At 37.9% G+C, this 20000-nt stretch overlaps 1 protein-coding gene across 3 annotated transcripts in view; it reads left to right on the forward strand.

Annotated features, from left to right (window-relative positions):
• Positions 1-20000, forward strand: part of LOC135216438 (uncharacterized) — a 55165-nt gene that overhangs the window by 1192 nt on the left and 33973 nt on the right. Inside the window, exons 1-2 of one of the 3 annotated variants that reach the window (XM_064251824.1) lie at positions 1-6; positions 19750-19837. The exon at positions 1-6 is cut by the window's left edge and continues 162 nt beyond it. In XM_064251824.1, the coding sequence (XP_064107894.1) occupies positions 19762-19837 (76 nt within the window). In that variant the 5' untranslated portion in view covers positions 1-6; positions 19750-19761. Of the gene's footprint in view, positions 7-1273; positions 1412-19749; positions 19838-20000 lie in introns of those variants that run through there. The other 2 variants (XM_064251817.1, XM_064251811.1) reach the window with 2 other exon arrangements.

Here is a 20000-nt window from a genome sequence, read left to right on the forward strand (position 1 = left end):
CAGCAGGTAAACTTATAATAAAAGCCTCTTGTATTATAGCATGATCATTCATAGTAAACATGGTTGCAATCTGTTATTGTATCTTTCAGGGCGTGAATTCACTTGCTGTAACGGTATACATACATTGGCTTTTAGAGCATTCAGTGCTAATACTTTAGCCTCATATCAAATGCGAAAAAGAATGAGTTTCGAATGTAAAAAGTGTTTGTATTCTTGACATTAAGTGTGATTTGGTTTATGACTAGTTCGTCGCCCGTTTCTCTATGTATCCGTGTTTGTGCGCGTCTCAGTTTGTGGTAGTGTGGCGGCATGGGTTGGTCGTGGAGGGGGTTGGTCGTTGCTTGGAGGGCTTGGGGTTGGGAGGAGGTTGAGGTTCAGCTTGTGACACACTGGGAAGGGCGTTCAACAGCACGGGTTAACAGCCGAATCCAAGGAGACCCATTTAATTTTCGAACTAGAGCAAAAGGAATGAGTGGGAGATACCCTTTGGTGCACCTAAACAGTAAATTATTTACTTTGTCAGCAGAGTATATTGAGTCCCAGCTAGGATGTAGAGGAGAAAAAAAAAAGTAAATCAAATACTTGTGTGTGAAGACGGCTCAGCCAAAACGCTTGCTCGCTATGAGAACGACAATCCCCAATGTCCCTTAGGGTATGCGCTTGCCGTGTTCTACGTAATGATGGTTTATTATTAAGGTATTATGTTTCACACCAATTTTACGGTAAAATTTTGCGCTTGCATTTAATAGAATCCTTACAATATATATACCTTGCCACATTGGCTGGAAGCTAGTTTGCATGAGTTGTGTTTATCATCCAACCCAAGGGTAACATCATAGCCTGCCATCTGTCCCATCCGGCCTTCTTTGCTCATGTCATGTGTGGAACTTGGAACATTTTGTATGTTTACCTTCACTTTTGTATGTTGTTTCTTTGATCTGGCATTATTTATTATTTCAATATTATTTCCAAACACGAGCGTTCCTTCATGCGGAATTCAGATAAGTCCATGGGCTTTAAAGGGTTGTTCCATGTAATGTGATTCATAATAGTAGGTATTACTTATCATCTGTGGATATAATAAAATGACCTTGTCGTGACTGGTATGGCAACTAAAGTTTCCCACGAATGCAAATTGAAGGCGTGGTTAATTAGGCAAGTCTAATAGGGTCCAATCAAATGCTATTTCTTTCATTTAAAAGGTGACTCTGCGTGACAATTTCAATTAAGTGATGTTATTAGGGAGGGCGTTGAGAAGACGTTGAAGGTACTTAATTATTAAGTAGGCGTTCCGAAATCCAGATGCTCATTTCATCCCAGATTGTATATGACGGTGGTAGTGTTTCTCACGTGCAGGTCTTCATTCGTTTCGGGGGAAATAACCTGGTTATGAAACTATTTTGCTTTTACGGTAGGTATTACTTCGATTTTGTAAACATATATATATATATATATATATATATATATATATATATATATATATATATATATACTCATACATTATATGCATATATATACCATACATATATAATATATATATATATTTATATATATATATGTATATATATATATATGTGTGTGTGTGTGTGTGTGGTGTGCGTGTGTATGTATACATATTCTTCTTTCCCACCGTTATCCCTACTTAAGGTGTCTGTTGCCTGATGCGCCCTCTCCTCTGCCTTCTATCAAAGGCATCATCAGGCATTATTTATTGTTTGGCAAAGGGAGTTTTTATGCCCGCATGGCCTTGCGTCATCAACCACAGTTGTTGGCGGTGGGCCTAGCCTTTTACGAAAAAGTACGACTGCAAGGAAGCAGTTTCCACAGTTATTGGCAGTGGGGCCTAGCCTTTTACTAAATAGTACAACTACAAGGCAACATACATACAACATACATACCATATATATATCCATATATATATATATATATATATATATATTATTATATATATATATATATATATATATATATATTAATATATATATATGTATATATATATATATATATATATATATATATATATATAGGCAAATACCAGAGGAAAATGATAGTCAGAAATCCAAGCGCTTTCGTCTTTAATAAGACATTGTCAAGGAACGAATGACATACAATTGGAGAGAAAGTTCTCAGGTACACAACAAGATCAAGAATACCGGATGGTTAATTGTCCAAAGGGTAAAAATTAAAGAGATAATCCATGGTTATCGGATATCACACGGTCACAAACCTAAACATAGCTATATGTAACCCTAACCGAAACTACAAAGTATCTGTACAGTCCAAAACATGTAAAAACTGAATATATTAATTTTGTTGCTCATATTTATCTACAACTTTTTTTCATTATGAAGGCATCAAGTTTAAAGAAACCAAGACTTGAATTTAGAACATTTCCATTATTTGACTTGATGAAGCAAGATTCAATGATATTCCTTTTAACTGTGTCATTACATCGGATTAAGCTCTTGCTTGACTCCAGTTAAAAGGATGATCTAAATCTCCATTCTGAAGGGCTTGGACCATTTAATCAAACAGTTTACACCGCAATGTGCCTCCCTACCTTATATGTATGGTTTAGTCAAGACTCACAAAAAATCAATAACCCTATCAGACCAATCATTAGTATAGTGGTCTCAGTTACGTATGATTTATCTAAATGGCTTGTAAAAATTCTTACACCTTTGGTAGGGAAACATTTCTAACACGAATGTTAAAAACAATGTTGATTTTATAAACAAATTGAATAGTTTAAATTTGAATTTTGATTTTAATATGGTTAGTTTTGATGTGTCTCTTTATTTACAAAAGTGCCTGTAGATGATTTACTTGAATATTTGGAGGATGAATTAGAACGTCATGACATTAGCTTAACTGTAGCAAACCTCATTAGTCTCATAAGGTTATGTATCATAGATAGTAAATTTTGTTTTAATGGGGAATTTTTTGTACAGAAGTTTGGCATGGCTATGGGAAATCCCTTATCTCCTGTTCTTAGCAATATTTACATGGAATTTTTTTAAACAAAACTCTTAACCAAGAATTTTGCCCCAAAAAGATATATGGTTTAGGTATGTGGATGATATTTTCTGTATTTGGCCAGTTCATGAAAATCTCCAGGAATTCCTCAATTATTTCAATAATTTAGTCCCTTCTATAAAACTTACTGTAGAGGAAGGAAGAAATTGTAGTTTGAATTTTCTTGATGTACCTGTCTATAGAAATGATAGAAATTTCACCTGATAGAAATTTCACCTTTCAGTCTTTCGGAAATCAACTGACATTGCCTCTTTTGATCATTACTACTCCAATCACCATCAAAATGTTAAATTCTCTGTTTTTTCTGGGATGTTCCTAAGGGCTTTGCGTGTCTGTAGCCCGCAGTTTATTGACGCTGAGATTAAAACTATTTATGATATTGCTTTGAAACTTAAATACCCAAGGACTTTTGTAGATGTGGCATGGAAAAGAGCTAGAAAAACATTTTATTTAACTAATGACAAACTTGAAATTAGGAAGCATAACATTCTAAAATTACCCTATAATGAAAGGTTTTTAGATATTCCTAGAATTTTAAAGCTTTTTAACATAGATGTTGTTTTCAGTAATATTAATGTCAAGAGTTTAGTAATATAAAATTCTCCTAAAGATCTTCCAGGCTGCATATATGAAATTCCTTGCAAAAAGTGTGATAAAGTCTATTACGGACAAACCAGGAAGTCTCTTTCACAACGTCTGTAACGGCATCAATATTCTGTGAGAACTGGGCAAATATTGAAAGCATTATTCGTACATATGAGAGATGTAGATCATCCTATTAACTGGAGTCAAGCAAGAGCCTTAATCCGATGTAATGACACAGTTAAAAGGAATATCATTGAATCTTGTTTCATCAAGTCAAATAATGGAAATGTTCTAAATTTAAGTCTTGGCTTATTTAAACTTGATGCCTTCATAATGAAAAAAGTTGTAGATAAATATAAGCAACAAAATAGATATATTCAGTTTTTACATGTTTTGGACTGTACGGATACTTTGTAGTTTCGGTTAGGGTTACATCTTTGTTTAGGTTTGTGACCGTGTGATATCCGATAATCCTGGATTATCTCTTTAATTTTTACCCTTTTGACAATTAACCATCTGGTATTCTTGATCTTGTTGTGTACCTGAGAACTTTCTCTCCAATTGTATTTCATTCGTTACTTGACCATGTCCTATTAAAGACGAAAGCGCTTGGAATTCTGATTATCATTTTCCTGTGGTATTCGCTTATTTGATGAAGTCATATATATATATATATATATATATATATATATATATATATATATATATATATATATATATATATATGTGTGTGTGTGTGTGTGTGTGTATGTGTGTGTGTGTGTATGTATGTATGTATGTATGTATGTATATATAACTGAATCACGAAAGTTTGGGACTTGATAAATGCATAAATAAAGGTATAAGCCACAAAGGAAAGTGAAGCACTGGAGTAACTGCAAGATCTTTCGACTCACGTCCTTTACTTAGCAGACCTAGTGACTTACATGAGAAACAGATGACAAGGAAGGGTTATAAAAGTGACAGATAGAGATTAAAAGGTGATTAGTACCTAGAATCCAACACACCTTGAGAATAGTAACCTTCCCAAACAAGCATAAACATGGGTACAATTTAAGAGGTTTACAAAAAGATAAAGTCCAACTGCTCAGACACAGGGAACAAGACAATTAAAGGATAATACAGGGCGGCAATTGACCACAGTCAAACCTTTGGTAAACAAAAACTTATTCAGAAAACATTGAACATAAATATACAAAGAAAATATCTATGAGGCAACTAATTTGTATTTAAGTCTGTGGTTGTATCTTTGAGGTCATTCTTAAACATGTTACAAATACAAGGCCACGACTAATATTTAAATTACAAAGGGAAGTAAGTTGCATAATGGCAGATTCTAAAAGATTTGGTGATAAGACATCTTTTGATCTTGCAATTACTGAACTACCAATCTAATTTATCCAGTGGTTGTTTTCATTAAATGAATGAATATTGCATTATATGTTTGCCCAGTTTTGACAGAATATTTATGCTGTTTGATTCTTACTTCTAAGCCCTTATTCGATTGCCCGAGATAAAAGGAGGGGCAGTCCACACATGGAATTTTATATATTATGTTGTTGCTTTCCCTGGGGTCATTTTTTTATTAACATTTCTTTTAGTGTGTTACTATAGGAAAAAACGAGGTTGACCTTTAGGATTTTAACAATGATTTAATGGTTTCAAAACCCTTAAAATAAGGCAAACTGAGAAAGTTCTTAGAAGTTTCTTTCTCCGTGTTACACTATAAAACTTTTTGTGAGCTGTATTATAGCAACTATCTAATATATGTGAAGGATAACATAAATCTTTCCCTATTTTTCTTATGTATTCAATTTCCTGATCCAAATATTGGGGAATGCCAATGCACAATGCTCATAAAAACAGAAAAAAAAAATAATATTTTGATATTAAGATGGTGGTGGTGGCCTGAATAGAAATGAACATAAGTTAAGTTGTTGGTTGGTTTCCTATAAATACTGAATTTACATTGAAATGGTTCTCAATGTATCAAAACATCTATTAAATGGAGGCAATTGTCTTTTTCCAATTCTAGAGTAAACTTAATCGATGGTACCTGGTTATTTGATTTAAAGAGTAAATCATTTACATCAATACCAGCAGGCAAAGCAGCTAAAATATCATCAACATATCTCTACCACTTTAAAGGAATATAAATGATATCAGGTAAATAGCGTTTTTCAAAGAATTCCATGTGCAAGTTTGAGAGAAGTGGTGATAAAGGGTTGCCCATTGCCATGCCAATTATTTGTTGATAAAGTTCACCATTGAATGTAAACTTGTAATCACAAATGCACAACCTAATGAGTGAAATAATGTGACTTACAGGTAGAGGTAATTCATGCAGAGTTAGTTCATTACTAAGATATTCTAAAATAAAGTAAAAAGAGAACATGCATCAAAACTAACTAATCTATCAGTTGGGCAAAGAGTAATTTTGTTTAATTTATCAACTAAATCTAGAGAATTATAAATATGAGAATCTGAGATAGTTCCAAGTAACGGAGACAAGATCTTAGTGATATATTTCGAAAGCTTATATGAAATTGAGCCAACAGTACTGATAATAGGCTGCATAGGGTTATTTTCTTTGTGGGTTTTGACTAATCTGTACAGGTAAGGTAACGAAGGGAATTTGACTGACAATTGCCTAGTAGTTCTGTTTAATCTTTAAGGATTTTTTCACTTTGCTATTAAAGTTTATTATGACTTGATTAAGGGGATTCTTTGTTAAATTTTTATAAGTCACATCATCATCCAATAGGGCTTGCATACATGAAATGTAGTCAGCTTTATCTAAAATTACTATACTATTTGACTTATCAGGTTTTGTGATGTGGTTAGTATTGTCCTTTTTAAGATCGGTCAAACATTTTTTATAGCGAGCAGAGAAGCTACTTTCATGCTTAACATTGGCCGCTCCGTAAACAATACCTTTGTTTATGTCAACATGATTTTGAGGAAGATGACAATATTTTTCAAGCTTACTTAGGAATGATGCAATCATATCCAAGTGCACTCACAACATTTTCACTTAGTTGTTTACTTGATAGGTTTGTTGTTTACTTGATAGGTTTACAACACAATCATGATGGGCACAATTAGTCCAATCACTGATATCAATAAGATTTTTTAGTTTTCTGTCGAGTTTCCTTTTTAGGGCATCTTTAGCCCTATGCAATTTTTCGTAAATTTATTGTCGCAGCGAGAATGATTGAAAGAGATCCTTGTTTTTTCCAATTCCTTGAATTTTTCTCTCCTCTTGCTCGATGGCTGCTATGTGGTATTTTAACATAATGGCACTAAATTCATTGAATGGGTGATGGTCATACCTTCTTAAACAGCGTGGCAGCAAGGATTTCGCTATCCTGTTTCCTCTTTTGAGATGTGTCGTCACTACCTTCTCCAAGTCTCTTGTGGCTGCACATTCGACCAGAATTCAACGAAAGTTCCTAAAGTGCCTATCTGAACAAGTGCTCCTTAAATCCTCAAAATCATGTTGACATAATTAAAGGTATTGTTTACGGGGCAGCCAATGTTAAGCATGAAAGTAACTTCTCTGGTTGCTATAAAATGGTTGACCAATCTTAAAAAGGACAGTACTATACTTGATCAAGTCATAAAAAACTTTAACCCTGAAACGCCTATTACACGTATTAAACATCGACGAAAATTGTCTGTCGGGTGCTTAAGTGACGTATGCTAAGTAGATGCAAAAGGTTTTTTTTTTATTTGCGGAAAAATAGTTATAGGCCTACTAGGGGAAAACTTTTGAATCGCGCCTTGAGGTATGCTGGGAGCTCACAGATCAAGCTGTTGTTTTGTTTACAAGTGTTACTCAGGTGTGCATGCACGAAATGCTTTCTTCTCGCACCAGCAAGCATCAGCGACGCGTCGTCCGAGAGCGATCTTTTGCCGCAATCGATTTTTGCCGAACTTTTGCGAGCGTTTGAGTATTTGTGGTGGTACAAGAGATGCGTAGAGATGTCTGAACGTCGAATGGAGCTCGAAAGGCATGTTTTACCTCTTGGGAGGGATCGTGTGAGGCGTATTTTGGACTTGGATGCTGACGAGGGACCAAGCACCCAAGATGACCTTACTCCTCAACGCCATTCCGTGTGGCTGAAAGTGTTCAAGCACCACATCGTGTGTCTTATATAACCCCTAGGAAGCATCGGGGTGTCCTGAGGGGCATTCGTAGGCATTTGGGAGGCCTAGAACCAAAGGACATAGATGATTACTTGTTAGAGCTTGATCGTGAGCAGGTCGCAAGTCCTCATTTTGATGGCGATTGGTCATCTAGTGATGAGGACATCACTCCCGATGTTAGTGATGATGAATATTTGCCCCCAATGTCCGTACGAGGGTCACAGGCTGAAAGTGAGTTGGAGTTCAGTGGTTTTAGTGCTTATGAGGGGAATCTGAGGAGGAGGAGGAGGAGGAGGAGTCGTCGTCTAGTTTTGTTGTCAATGATGACACAGAAAGCGAGGGCCTAAGTGAGGGAGATGGGCCAGCGGGGGGGGTTTCGAGTGCGAAACCGTGCCCGACCATGTGCACGCGCACAGGCACGTAGAAGGTCAGAGCGTCGCGCCAGCCAAGGTGAATGCCGGTCGTCCGAGAGTGACGAGGGGTGGTCGGAGGACCCCACCCCACCCCAACTAACTTGAACCCATTCACGGCAGTACCTGGGCTCACCGTACCTGTTCCTCTCACTGCTCTGGGGTTCATTCAGCTGTTCCTTACGCGGGAATTGCTCGAATACCTGGTAGCAGAGACGGCGGACTACGCTCGGTACTGCTGTGACGAACTACGGACGACATTGTCCTCAAGAGGTTCGCTAGCCAGCTGCAACATCTGCCAAGAGGAGTAGCAGCAGCTGTCTTTGTCATCTGTTGGAAGGGGGTCCAACTCGTCCCCATGATTACGATGAGTCATGAGCCTACCCAAGAAGAGGTCGTCCAGCGGAAGAAGACACATTGGCAGGGCCGAGTTATGTATGAGAAGTTTCGTGTCGAGCGGCCTATCGTCATTGGGCACTACAATAGGCACATGGAAGGAGTTGATCTCTTTGATAAACACATCCAGTATTATCCCCTCGCCAGGAGAACCAGGAGGTGGACACAGAAGCTCTTCAAATACATTCTTCAGTTGGCGCAGAATGCCTACATCCTCTACTGTGGTTACTACAATTTGGACCTCCGGAGGTTGTCCCACATCCAGTTTCTCGAGGTAGCTGGGAATGCCCTCATCAACTTTAATCCCGATGAGTGGCCTTCCATCACCGCCCCCCTGCCCCAAGCTCCAGATCTGCCCCTAGAGGAAAGGGGAGATGTTAGGAAGGCCAACCTTGGTCGTCCCGCTGCTGCCGCCGCCCCTGCTGCCACTGCCCCTGCTGCCGACGCCCTTGATTATCCCGCCCGCGCTCAGATTCCGACTTCTCGTCGGAGAGTGGACTCTGTGTATCGGCTGCAGCCAGGGGATCACACATTGGAAGTCCTACAAGGGCGCAGGCAGAAACGGTGCCGGGTGTGCCATATGAATGGCAGAAGGAGAGACACCCGGTTCTTCTGTCGCACCTGCAATGTAGCTCTTTGCAGGTTCGGGAAGTGTGACCGGAAGTACTACACTACGGTCATATATTGGAGTGCGCCTGCCCTAGGGACAACAGAGGGCACAGAGGGCCGCCGAAGGGCGGCGGCCCATCAGCAGTAAGGGTGCGCATCTCCCTCCTCCACCTGTACCTCATGTCGAGAGGAAAAAAATGCAAGACTCTTCAATGGGGGAGGGAGACAACAAGAATAGAACAAAGAGTCAGGATTACGAGTGAGTATTCTGCATTAATTTTATATTTAGTTTTATATTTATTACAAGTTTTTATATATCTATTTATTGATGTTTTCTATATTGTTTCATTTTATGCAAAAAGAAGTTTTTCACTTGTATTCCTTTTAGTTATGTATCCGTACCAGAATAAAAAAAATAAATTTATATTATAAGATATTATATATATATATATATATATATACTATATATATACATATATATATATTTATATAATATATATATATATATAATATATATATATATGTATGTATGTATTGGCATTTTTGGGTAAGCTAAAACTCTTACAGGCTAGTAATATTCAATCATTTACCTTCATTTTGAAACAAACGGGAAGTCTCTAGCACAGTATTTCAATTTATGGAGATTTTTTGAAAAAAAACTTTTTCCTTCCCTCTGCGCGCGGAATCTCCACTGCAAAGCTCTGAAATGCTTGAGCCACATTGTCGTAATATTTGCACCGTTTCATATTAGCCGTTATATAGAGTTCTATATGTGGAAATGTGTGCAATGTCGTGTAGAATACAACAAAAAATCATTCATGATCATAGCTTTTATCATTTTTTAAATATTTGCATATAAATAACGATAAATAGAAAAAATTCGACGTTTGGTCAACTTTGACTCGACCGTAATGGTCGAAAAACGCAATTGTAAGCTAAAACTCTTACAGTCCAGTAATATTCAATCATTTACCTTCATTTTGAAACAAACTGGAAGTCTCTAGCACAGTATTTCGATTTATGGTGAGTTTTTGAAAAATATATTTTCCTTCCCTCCACACTCGGTATCTCTGCCGCAAATCTCCGAAATGCTTGAGCCACATTGTCGTAATATTTGAACCATTTCATATTAGCCGTTATATAGCGTTCTATATATGAAAAATAATTCATTGACGTAGCTTTTATCATTTTTGAAAAATTTGCATATACATCACAATAAATAGAAAAAATTCGACGTTCGGTCAACTTTGACTCGACCGTAATGGTCGAAAAACGCAATTGTAAGCTAAAGCTCTTACAGGCTAATAATATTCCATCATTTCCCTTCATTTTGAAACAAATTGGAAGTCTCTAGTTTAGTATTTCGATTTATGGTGAATTTTTGAAAAAAGTATTTTCCTTCCCTCCGCGCGCGGTATCTCATCCACAAATCTCTGAAATGCTTGAGTCACATTATCGTAATATTTGCACCGTTTCATATTAGCCGTTATATAGAGTTCTATATATGGAAATGTGCGCAATGTCATGTAGAATACAAAACAAAATAGTTCATGGTCGTATCGTTTATCATTTTTGAAATAGTTGCATATAAATCACGATAATTAGAAAAAATTCGACGTTTGGTCAACTTTGACTCGACTGTAATGGTCAAAAAACGCATTTGTAAGCTAAAACTCTTACAGTCTAGTAATATTCAATCCATTTGTCCTCATTTTGAAACAAATTGGAAGTCTCTAGCACAGTATTTCAATATATGGTGAATTTTTGAAAAAAATATTTTCCTTCCCTCCGCGCGCAGAATCTCCGCCGCAAATCTCCGAAATGCTTGAGTTATATTATCGTAATATTTGCTCCATTTCATATTATCCGTTACATAGAGTTTTATATATGAAAATGTGTGCAATTACATGTAGAATGCAACAATAAACAATTCATGGTCGCAGCTTTTATCATTTTTGAAATATTTGCATATAAATAACGATAAATAAATACATTCGACATTCAGTCAACTTTAATTCGACCGAAATGGTCGAAAAATGCAATTGTAAGCTAAAACTCTTACAGGCTAGTAGTATTCAATCTATTACCTTCATTTTGAAACAAACGGGAAGTCTCTAGCACAATATTTCGATTTATGGTGAAATTTAAAAAAAAAAAAAAATTTACGTCCACGCATTATGAATTCATGCATCATTTTGTGATAATATTTTCTCTGTGTTGCTTTGATCGTTTTACAATTTTTTATATACCAAAATTATCGCAATTTAGTGTACAATACAACGAAAAAATTAACCATTAGCTTTAACCGTTTTGCTCGCAGTGCGATTTGTATACAATTATATATGAAATTTGTTTTTTGCGCTGTCATATATTCCAATATTTATATATAGTAATGATACTTTTTTTTTATTTCTGATGGTTGCATACTAAACTTCAGACAATGACAAAAAAAGGAGCCAAAAATCAACTCTTAATCTTGGAAACTAAGTGTGCTGTGACTTTTTGGAAAAAACTTTGCTTCGGTTTTCACTCCCGAACCACGCCGGCATACGGGAGACGATTTCTGAAAAAAAAACACACACACACACACTAAATGGGGCCAAATACAAAAAAAAATGTATGTGCACAACCAGATATGACAATATTTTGATGTTTACTCTCCACGCGGAAGAATACTCGATAGGTTGCCATGTCGCTTAAAAGGGCAGAAGAATTGCCAGATGTCCCAAGAAACAAATAATGGATTTTCCTCAAATAATAAAAGCTCCAGAGAGAATTTTGAATATAAGGCAAATTCAGTATTTGGCAAATACTCAATCTGCGTAGACTTTATATATATATATATATATATATATATATATATATATATATATATATATTATATTATATATTATACTTATATATATTATATATATATATATATATATAAATATATATATATATATCTAATATATATATTTATATATATTTCCATTTTTATCATAGGCTTTGTAGTGTGTATAAAAAATGTTTGGAGAAATCTAGAAGTTTAGAGGGCCTTTTTGGTTGTTACTATTACATATATATATGTGTTATTATATTAATCCATTTTAGCTACATTCTATAAAATTTTCTATTAGTTACCTTTTAATCGAGTGGTTGATTGCAACTAGCAGTAAGAAAGGCATGGGTCCAACTAGCTCTTCCCCACCTACTCCTTGAGAATTGTGTTTCACTTCTCATGAAGTAGGTGGGGAAGAGCTAGTTAGACCCATGCCTTTCTTAATGCTAGTTGCAATCAATCACTCGATTAAAAGGTAACCAATAGAAAATTTTATAGAACGTAGCTAAAATGGCTTAATATATATATACATATATATATATATATATATATATATATATATATATATATATATATATATATATATATATATATATATATATAGGACAGGGTGACAAGGAGATAGCCGGTCATCAGGTGACAGTACATTTATTGCCGACGCGTTTCGTAACACACAGTTACATCATCAAGGCCAAAAGAGAAACAACACAAATTAAAAATACATGAAATATAACTTTGACTTTTAAGTCTCAACAAATATACAAAAAACATACATAAAATGAAAGCAATTTAAAAAGCACCTGCTAGACTAAAAAGTTGAAGACTGAGTGATTCGGAAAGAATATTGTGAACCCTGCGACCCCAATCTGTTGTTTTCATTTCGTGATGTGGGCGGGAATCGAATGTCAATGAGTCTTGTCAGTAAAGAAACATCCCGCTGCAAGTTCCTGTTAGAGAGAGTGCAAGAAGGCTTAATATACTGAAGAGAATCATACACAGATGAATCAAATTGTTTAGAGAACGGCAAAGTTTAGAAAGTAGGCCTAGAAGTGGAACTCCTTGAAGCACCACAAGAGAGCAAGACAATATGATTGTTGCACCTATCAAAGAACAACCCCTGATTACAGCAGTAATCAGTGTTTTTATTGTAAATGTCTGAAATAGACTTAAATGAGAAAGTCACCTTTCATATTGCCTATCCTTTCAGCTACTTATAACATGCTTATGGCAGTAGGTCTAGGTATACATGCGAAACTAATTTAGTTAATTTCTATTTAGAAGAAATGAATGGGTATAGTAAGATTAACCCAAGAATGCTTTTAAGAAAGTAAGACTTCCTTCTTAGTGTATGCGTCAGCTTTTGACTCACAGCTTTCCATCGTGTGCAGATGATGCAGGATGGCAGGCAGAGAATAAGTTTTAAAAAAAAATACTAAATTGCATTCTCTTGGTTTCTTATGAGTGCTTTTTGAAATGAGATAGGTAGGACTGAGTAAATTATGTTTAGCAATAATGAAAAGGATAAGAAAAAGGAGAACATGGCTAAAAAAAAAAGAATAACGGGAATAAATCAAAGTAAATTAATATAGATATTGTCGATTTAAAGATTCATTCACATCATGTATCCGAGAGAGTGCGCTGCTGAAAATAGACCTAGGCTAATCAGGTGTTAAAATCAGAAGTCGAATTTAGGCCTACTAAATGTGTTATGCAAATTATTTTATTGACCAAAGGACAAAATTAGTTTAATTACACTTTGCTATTAAAGAATATTGACATGTTTAATGCATTATTTATCAGCTTTGCTATTAAAGAATATTGACATGTTTAATGCATTATTTATCAGCTTTAGGTGACAAGGTGACGATACCCCAGTGGGTCATTACTTGAGCAGCAGCAAAGCCAACTTCAAAATGCTTACCCCATGAAGCCTTAGTTGAGAATAAAAGTAGAATTTATGAACATGTGGGTATATGTTTTCCTTACTCTGCAAAAATAATTATCTTTGATATGTTAAGTATACTCACTTGTAATTTAATTTATTTCAAGTATAACATCTGTGAAAGAAAAATTATTTGTTGATAGTAAATCTGGTGCTTGCATATGGCAATACTTCAATAACGAACAATCAATTAAGAAACTACGCCAATTAGTCGTTAGCCGACTGTACATATTGTGAAAAAGCTAATCAGTTAATAGACTAGCTCGTCTTTCAGCAAGATTTTTTTCCACGAAATACTTGCAGTAGTATTAACTGTCAGTTTTGCACTGAAAACATCACACATCAGTAGTTGCTTGTATGTAGGAAATAGAATCCATGTAAAAAAATCACATTATCATCTTTCCTAGATAGTGATCCCTAAGGGTTTTAACCCTGTATGTTTCCACCTTTGTGGCATGCTTAGTACAACCTATTGTTGGGGATTTTTTTTTTTATTTTAACCAAGTTTGTCTCCACCTCTCCATCGTGTTTAGTACAAGCCCGTTCGGGATTACCATAGAAAACATAAACAAAAGGCTAAATGTCATTAAGATAATGACCTCTCATTAAGATAATGACTTCCAAGAAACATTGTGAATTTTTCCCTTTGACGTTATTACTGGCCACCATAAATTAATGTGACTTTTTTTCCTGTGACTTTATTATGGGCCACCAGGAAGTGACATCAGAACATCCACACTCCAAAGTGGTATACAAACCTTCTGGTCTTTATATTGGAATTACTATTCAGTGAAGCTGGAAAACAGCCATTAAACTTTTAACAAGGTGTATGGTAGTTAACTACCTAAGCACCGGGTGGGAGCTAACCCCACCCAGTTGGTAGCGTGTCAATTTACTTTCAGCCGCCTTTGCAGATGGACGTTGTATGCTGCCCTCTGCTTTGCCTGCCATTTACCTCTTTTCATCCTTTGACAACATTTCGTCCATCATAGTGGGATAGTTTTGTTGTTGTTGTTTTTGCGTTGGTGTTATCCCAGTTACGGCTCAACAACCCCATATATCAGTTACTAAGGAGCGTAAGCTGGTTGCTAGGCTTACCTGCCCCAGTGCCACCATCATAGCTTGCAACCACTTCCACTCCTCCATCAATGTATACCCCATCACCACTGCACATCGTGCACGGGATTTGATTATACTCCCTATTCTACTTGTTCTGAGTGTTGCAAATGGTCTTCAGAGCAATGGAGTAAGTTCTTGTTGAGGAGGAAGTATCAGAAGAAGCTCTCCAAGTCGGCATTGGGGGGGTGACTCACCCTTAATGACAACCTTGGTGAGCAATTTCACGTAGGCTTTCATTCCCCCGTGAGGCTTTATGTTCTTGCTGCCCCCCCTTTTGGAAGTGACTTCCCCTTAGTTGTCTTCTCTTGCTTCATTTGGAGGAGCTGCACACATAGGCAGGGAGATTTTTCTGCCTCCATGCACATGGAGGTGGCTCCCACTAAACTGCCTCCTCACCAACTCTGAGAAACTTGGCAATCTCTGGGTCTCCAAAGAGTTCCTTTTATGAGAGGTTTTCTCAGTCTAGAGTTCTTTTTATGAGAGGTTTTCTCGGTCATCTTCAAGCCTCTCATTCACCTGCTCATCCAGTGACTCACACTACCACAGTCACCACTTCCACAGTAACCACGACTACTAACTCTCTGATGCCCATGAGTGTTTCTATGCACCCCACACTCACAACCCCAGCCGTAGTTCATAAAAGTATCGCTCCAGTTGTGGCATCTCCCATTCCAGTCCCTGCTCCCCAATTTCAGGTTCCTGTGTCATCCTCCAACCTTGGGGAGGAGATCCTCCACACTCTATTGAAGATGGGAAAGAAGAAGAAATCCAAGAAGTCGAAGAAGAGAACCAGGAAAGATTCATCTTCTACATCATCAACTCCTGTTTCCACTTCCTCCCCTCACCCTTCCAAAGCCCACATGTGGAGGAAGACAGAGGTCAATGCTCCCACCTGGATGAAATCAAGTTCCAGTTCTTATGGAAGGGTGTCTCTTCGAGAAAAACACAGGGTTCTCTTGCCCACTCTCTCAGTTCTTCAGACTTGGTGACCCGAGTCACAGGCCTCTTGGAGATTCAACGGTTCAGGAGCAGAGGATACCTAATCCTCCGAGGTCTTCCACGGAGCCCATGTGCCCCAAGGAAGACTCGAGTGTGTGATAACCAGCTCTCAGGCTGGTTCAGGCATGCAAAAGAGGAAGGGATCCAAGCGGGCAGGCACTTCCCCTCAGCCTTCTACTACTCTTTTGAGTATGTCCAAAGAGTCCCGTAAAGGTGCTGCAGACTCAGGGGTCTGCTCACCAGAAGTAGTGAAGAGGAGGTCCTCCTTCCAATCCCTTACCACGTCCAAAATCACTGCCTGAGGGCGATGCATCAACCCCTCGGAGGATTTGACTTTTGGGAGGCTGTGCCAATCTGGTGGTAGTGCAATCTCCTACCTGGCCCACTGACAGCAAACCTGTGGGCCAACTTGTTATTCAAGAGGAGGGATGCAGTCCTCTCTCGAATTTCCAAGCACTTAGGCCCGACTCTTCTTTGGCTCGCAGGAATGGACCAATACTGGGTTCATCATCCCTCTTCTCATGAAAAGAGCGTGTGCTGCGGTAGGCAAATGCTGTGTCAACAATAATGACCGTCTTGCTCACCAGGTGGTGACAAAGGTCTCTGGACCTTTGTTGGTCGCTACGGCCCGACCTTTGCTGGTCGCTACTGCCCGACCTTTGAGAAATGGAGCCAAGGGAAAGAAGAAGGGAGGGAAATGCTAAGCTTGGCGTCCCCCTCCACCAGCTGCCTCCGGTGGGGTGTTGCCTGTCAACCCATTTGGCTTTCTCTCACTAACGCTCCAATCCAATTCCAATCATATGTTTTCAGCTTGCCGAAGAATCTCACCCTTTGGGGAGGGAAATCACAACAATGTTCAGAAAACATGCTGTGGAAGTCCTGACAGATCAGTACCCAGGCTTTTATAGTCAAATCTTTCTGGTGGAGGCCAGTGATCGATCTCTCCCCCTTCAACTGATTTGTTCTCCAGACACAGTTCAACATGGAAACGGCCCGGTCAGTGCTCACTTCCACAAGGGAGAACGACTTCATGCTTGCAGTGGATTTAAAGGATACATACTTTCAGATACCCATCCATCAATCCTCTCACAAGTACTATCTTCACTTTGTCCTCGTGGAGAATGTATTCCAATTCAGGGTTCTTTAATTTGGGCTCTCTACCGCTCCCCAGGTGTTCACTGAAGTATTCACCCTTGTGTCAGCTTGGGCCCATTAGCATGGGATATGTCTAGTGATGGATCTAACGATTGGTTAGTATCATATTAGTATCATATAATTGTATACTTTCATATTTTCAATGACAATCATGAAAGCCAATCTTTTCACCAAATTCTTTCTGAAGCATTTCCTTGATGTTACTTGACTTCTTGCCACTGGACTCAAGCCCAAAGTTTCTCAGCAAGGCCTTATAAGCAGACAGCAGGCTCTGTAGAGTTTGCAACTCATGCCCTTCAAACACAACCAAGCATACATGTTTGAAGAACATCTCTTGTACTTCAGACAGATAAATATCTTGTATATGTAGCTGAACATGTTCACTGCTTTTTTATTTCAATATATTTCTTCCAGCAGGAGTGATGATAGTGGATTTCTGGTGGAAAGGGATCTGGTATTGCATCCATAAATGTTAAGATGCAAACATGCATCCTCCTGTCGTGGAGGTACACCGTATGTCCATTGAATGCATACCTGGATCCATCATTTCCATAATATGCCATCAGTCCCTGGTGGGGTGTTTTTCACCTTCTGTCCTCATGCACCATATGCACAAGTTTTTGTCATGGATCAGGCCACTTGCTGTTTGGGATAGTCTCTGGGACTGTTCCACAGCACAGCTGGCAGAATAGCTACTTTCTTCTTGGAGTATCTCCTCAGCTGCCCAACTTTCATCATGTCTATTTATTGTCGGCTGCATATGATGTTTACCAGAAAATGATCTTGCAATTTTTATGAAAGAACACATTTTGTGGTTACCGCAAATTAATCAAGCACCCGACAGAGCATGCCAAAACCCGCAGATTAATCAAGCAACTGCTGGAGGGCACAACGAAGATCATAAAAGAGAACAGAAGCGCCGCCTCAGACATACCCCAACTAGATGCCGAGTAGAAGTGCTTAGCAAATTGTTACTGCCCCCCCTCCACTTGGCTTCTCAACGTCATGCTGGTGAAGTATTACGTGAATCCTAACATCATCCACAGTGCCTTGACCAGTTCCAGCAGCACACTAGAAGTGGAGACTAGCTTCCAGAAAAGGTGCAGTACGAGAACAGTCTTATTCCTTTTTTTTCAGTATTGCATCTCTGTGTCACATGTGAGCTGTCCATGTCCCTTTGTTCCCCCACAGGTACGTGCCCCTTGGTCTTACAAGTAAGCTTTGCTTTAAGCACTGTGATTCCCTTGCACATAAATTAATTATCGTAACTTCTGTGGAGTAATTCAGTCACTTCTTTGCCCTCTGAGGGAATTTGGAATGTAAGCGTCTCCTATATGGCAAATCGGAAGGTTAAGTGGCCTCACCATACTTGATCACTCGCTCTGTGTGATGCATGTGTATTTATACCTTCACACCTCGTTGCAGGTCCAATTCCTGGCTGTGGAGAGGTGGAATTCTCACTTTTAAACGCTCTTGGCTCCTATTCGTGCTCCAAGTGCTTCCCCATGTCGGCAGACCCAACCACATGTTTCCAGTACTTCAATCAACCTGATTAAATTTTATTAATTATAACTCGGGCCCTGAGAGTCTACTTGCACCCTTAAGGTGCCCATTTAAGACGTTGAGTAATTCATCTGTAAATACATTCCCTTTAAATTTGATCCTTTGAGTTTCTCACAATTTTCCCTCAGCCGTAGAGTTTATTTTTGATATCGGCCTCACTCAGGCCTTTCCTAAACCCCAGTCAATGTTTTAACCAATGTGCGACCCACATAGAGGTCCAGATTCAGTTATATATATATATATATATATATATATATATATATATATAATATATATATATATATATATATATATATATATATATATATATATGTGTGTGTGTGTGTGTGTGTGTGTATGGTAATAATCTTATGCCCCCTCCCCATGATATATTTCTAGATCCACTACTTGTTCCAAGACGCATACCCCACAATTTTCAAGGTAGACTGCTCAATATTATTTCATTTAACTCATGAATGATTGCTTTATATTATGGCATAAAAATTTCTCAAAATAGGTGTATTTAGATGAAGTGGCTATACTTTACGAGTTTACGAGATATTGAAGAAATTTGCACTTTCCCATAAAAAAAAAAATGCAAAAAACAAACTATTTGCGATAAACTATATTTGGTACCCAAAACACATGCGGATAAATTACTTACTTATTGCAAGGCAAAAGTTGTAATAATAAGAAGGAATATATATAAAAAAAATTAATGACAGTGTAGTGTCACTTTTTCCGTAAAATAAGTGGCGTTCATCAGGTTTCTCTCTCTCTCTCTCTCTCTCTCTCTCTCTCTCTCTCTCTCAGGAGGGGAGGGGGTATGACGTGAGAAATAGCATTGTGATTGGTGAGAGCAGATTTGGTATTTCGTATTTTTTCATGTTATGATTACCAACACATTTCATGAACGATGGTATTACAGTTGTTTGATTTTAGACGAATTCATGGTATTATTTTCTAATTTCGTCTTCCCCCTGCAGTTTGAGAGCGTGATGGCGGAAAGAGACGGCAGCAGAGAAGCAGAGCTGAGACGACAAGCCTTTGAAATGCGGGATATGCTCAGACAAAGTAGGTTCATTCTCTCAGTCAGTCAGCGCTCTGAAAATTCAGTCACCGAGAGCTGTTGATCATGCCATCGAATGTTACTTAGCTCACTGATGTGAGTTGCATGTCGCTGAATGCTAATTGGGTCATTGGAATGTTACTGAATGATGCTTGGGGCCATCAAATG

Source organism: Macrobrachium nipponense, chromosome 19 (genome assembly GCF_015104395.2).
Source record: "Macrobrachium nipponense isolate FS-2020 chromosome 19, ASM1510439v2, whole genome shotgun sequence".
NCBI lineage: Eukaryota > Metazoa > Arthropoda > Malacostraca > Decapoda > Palaemonidae > Macrobrachium > Macrobrachium nipponense.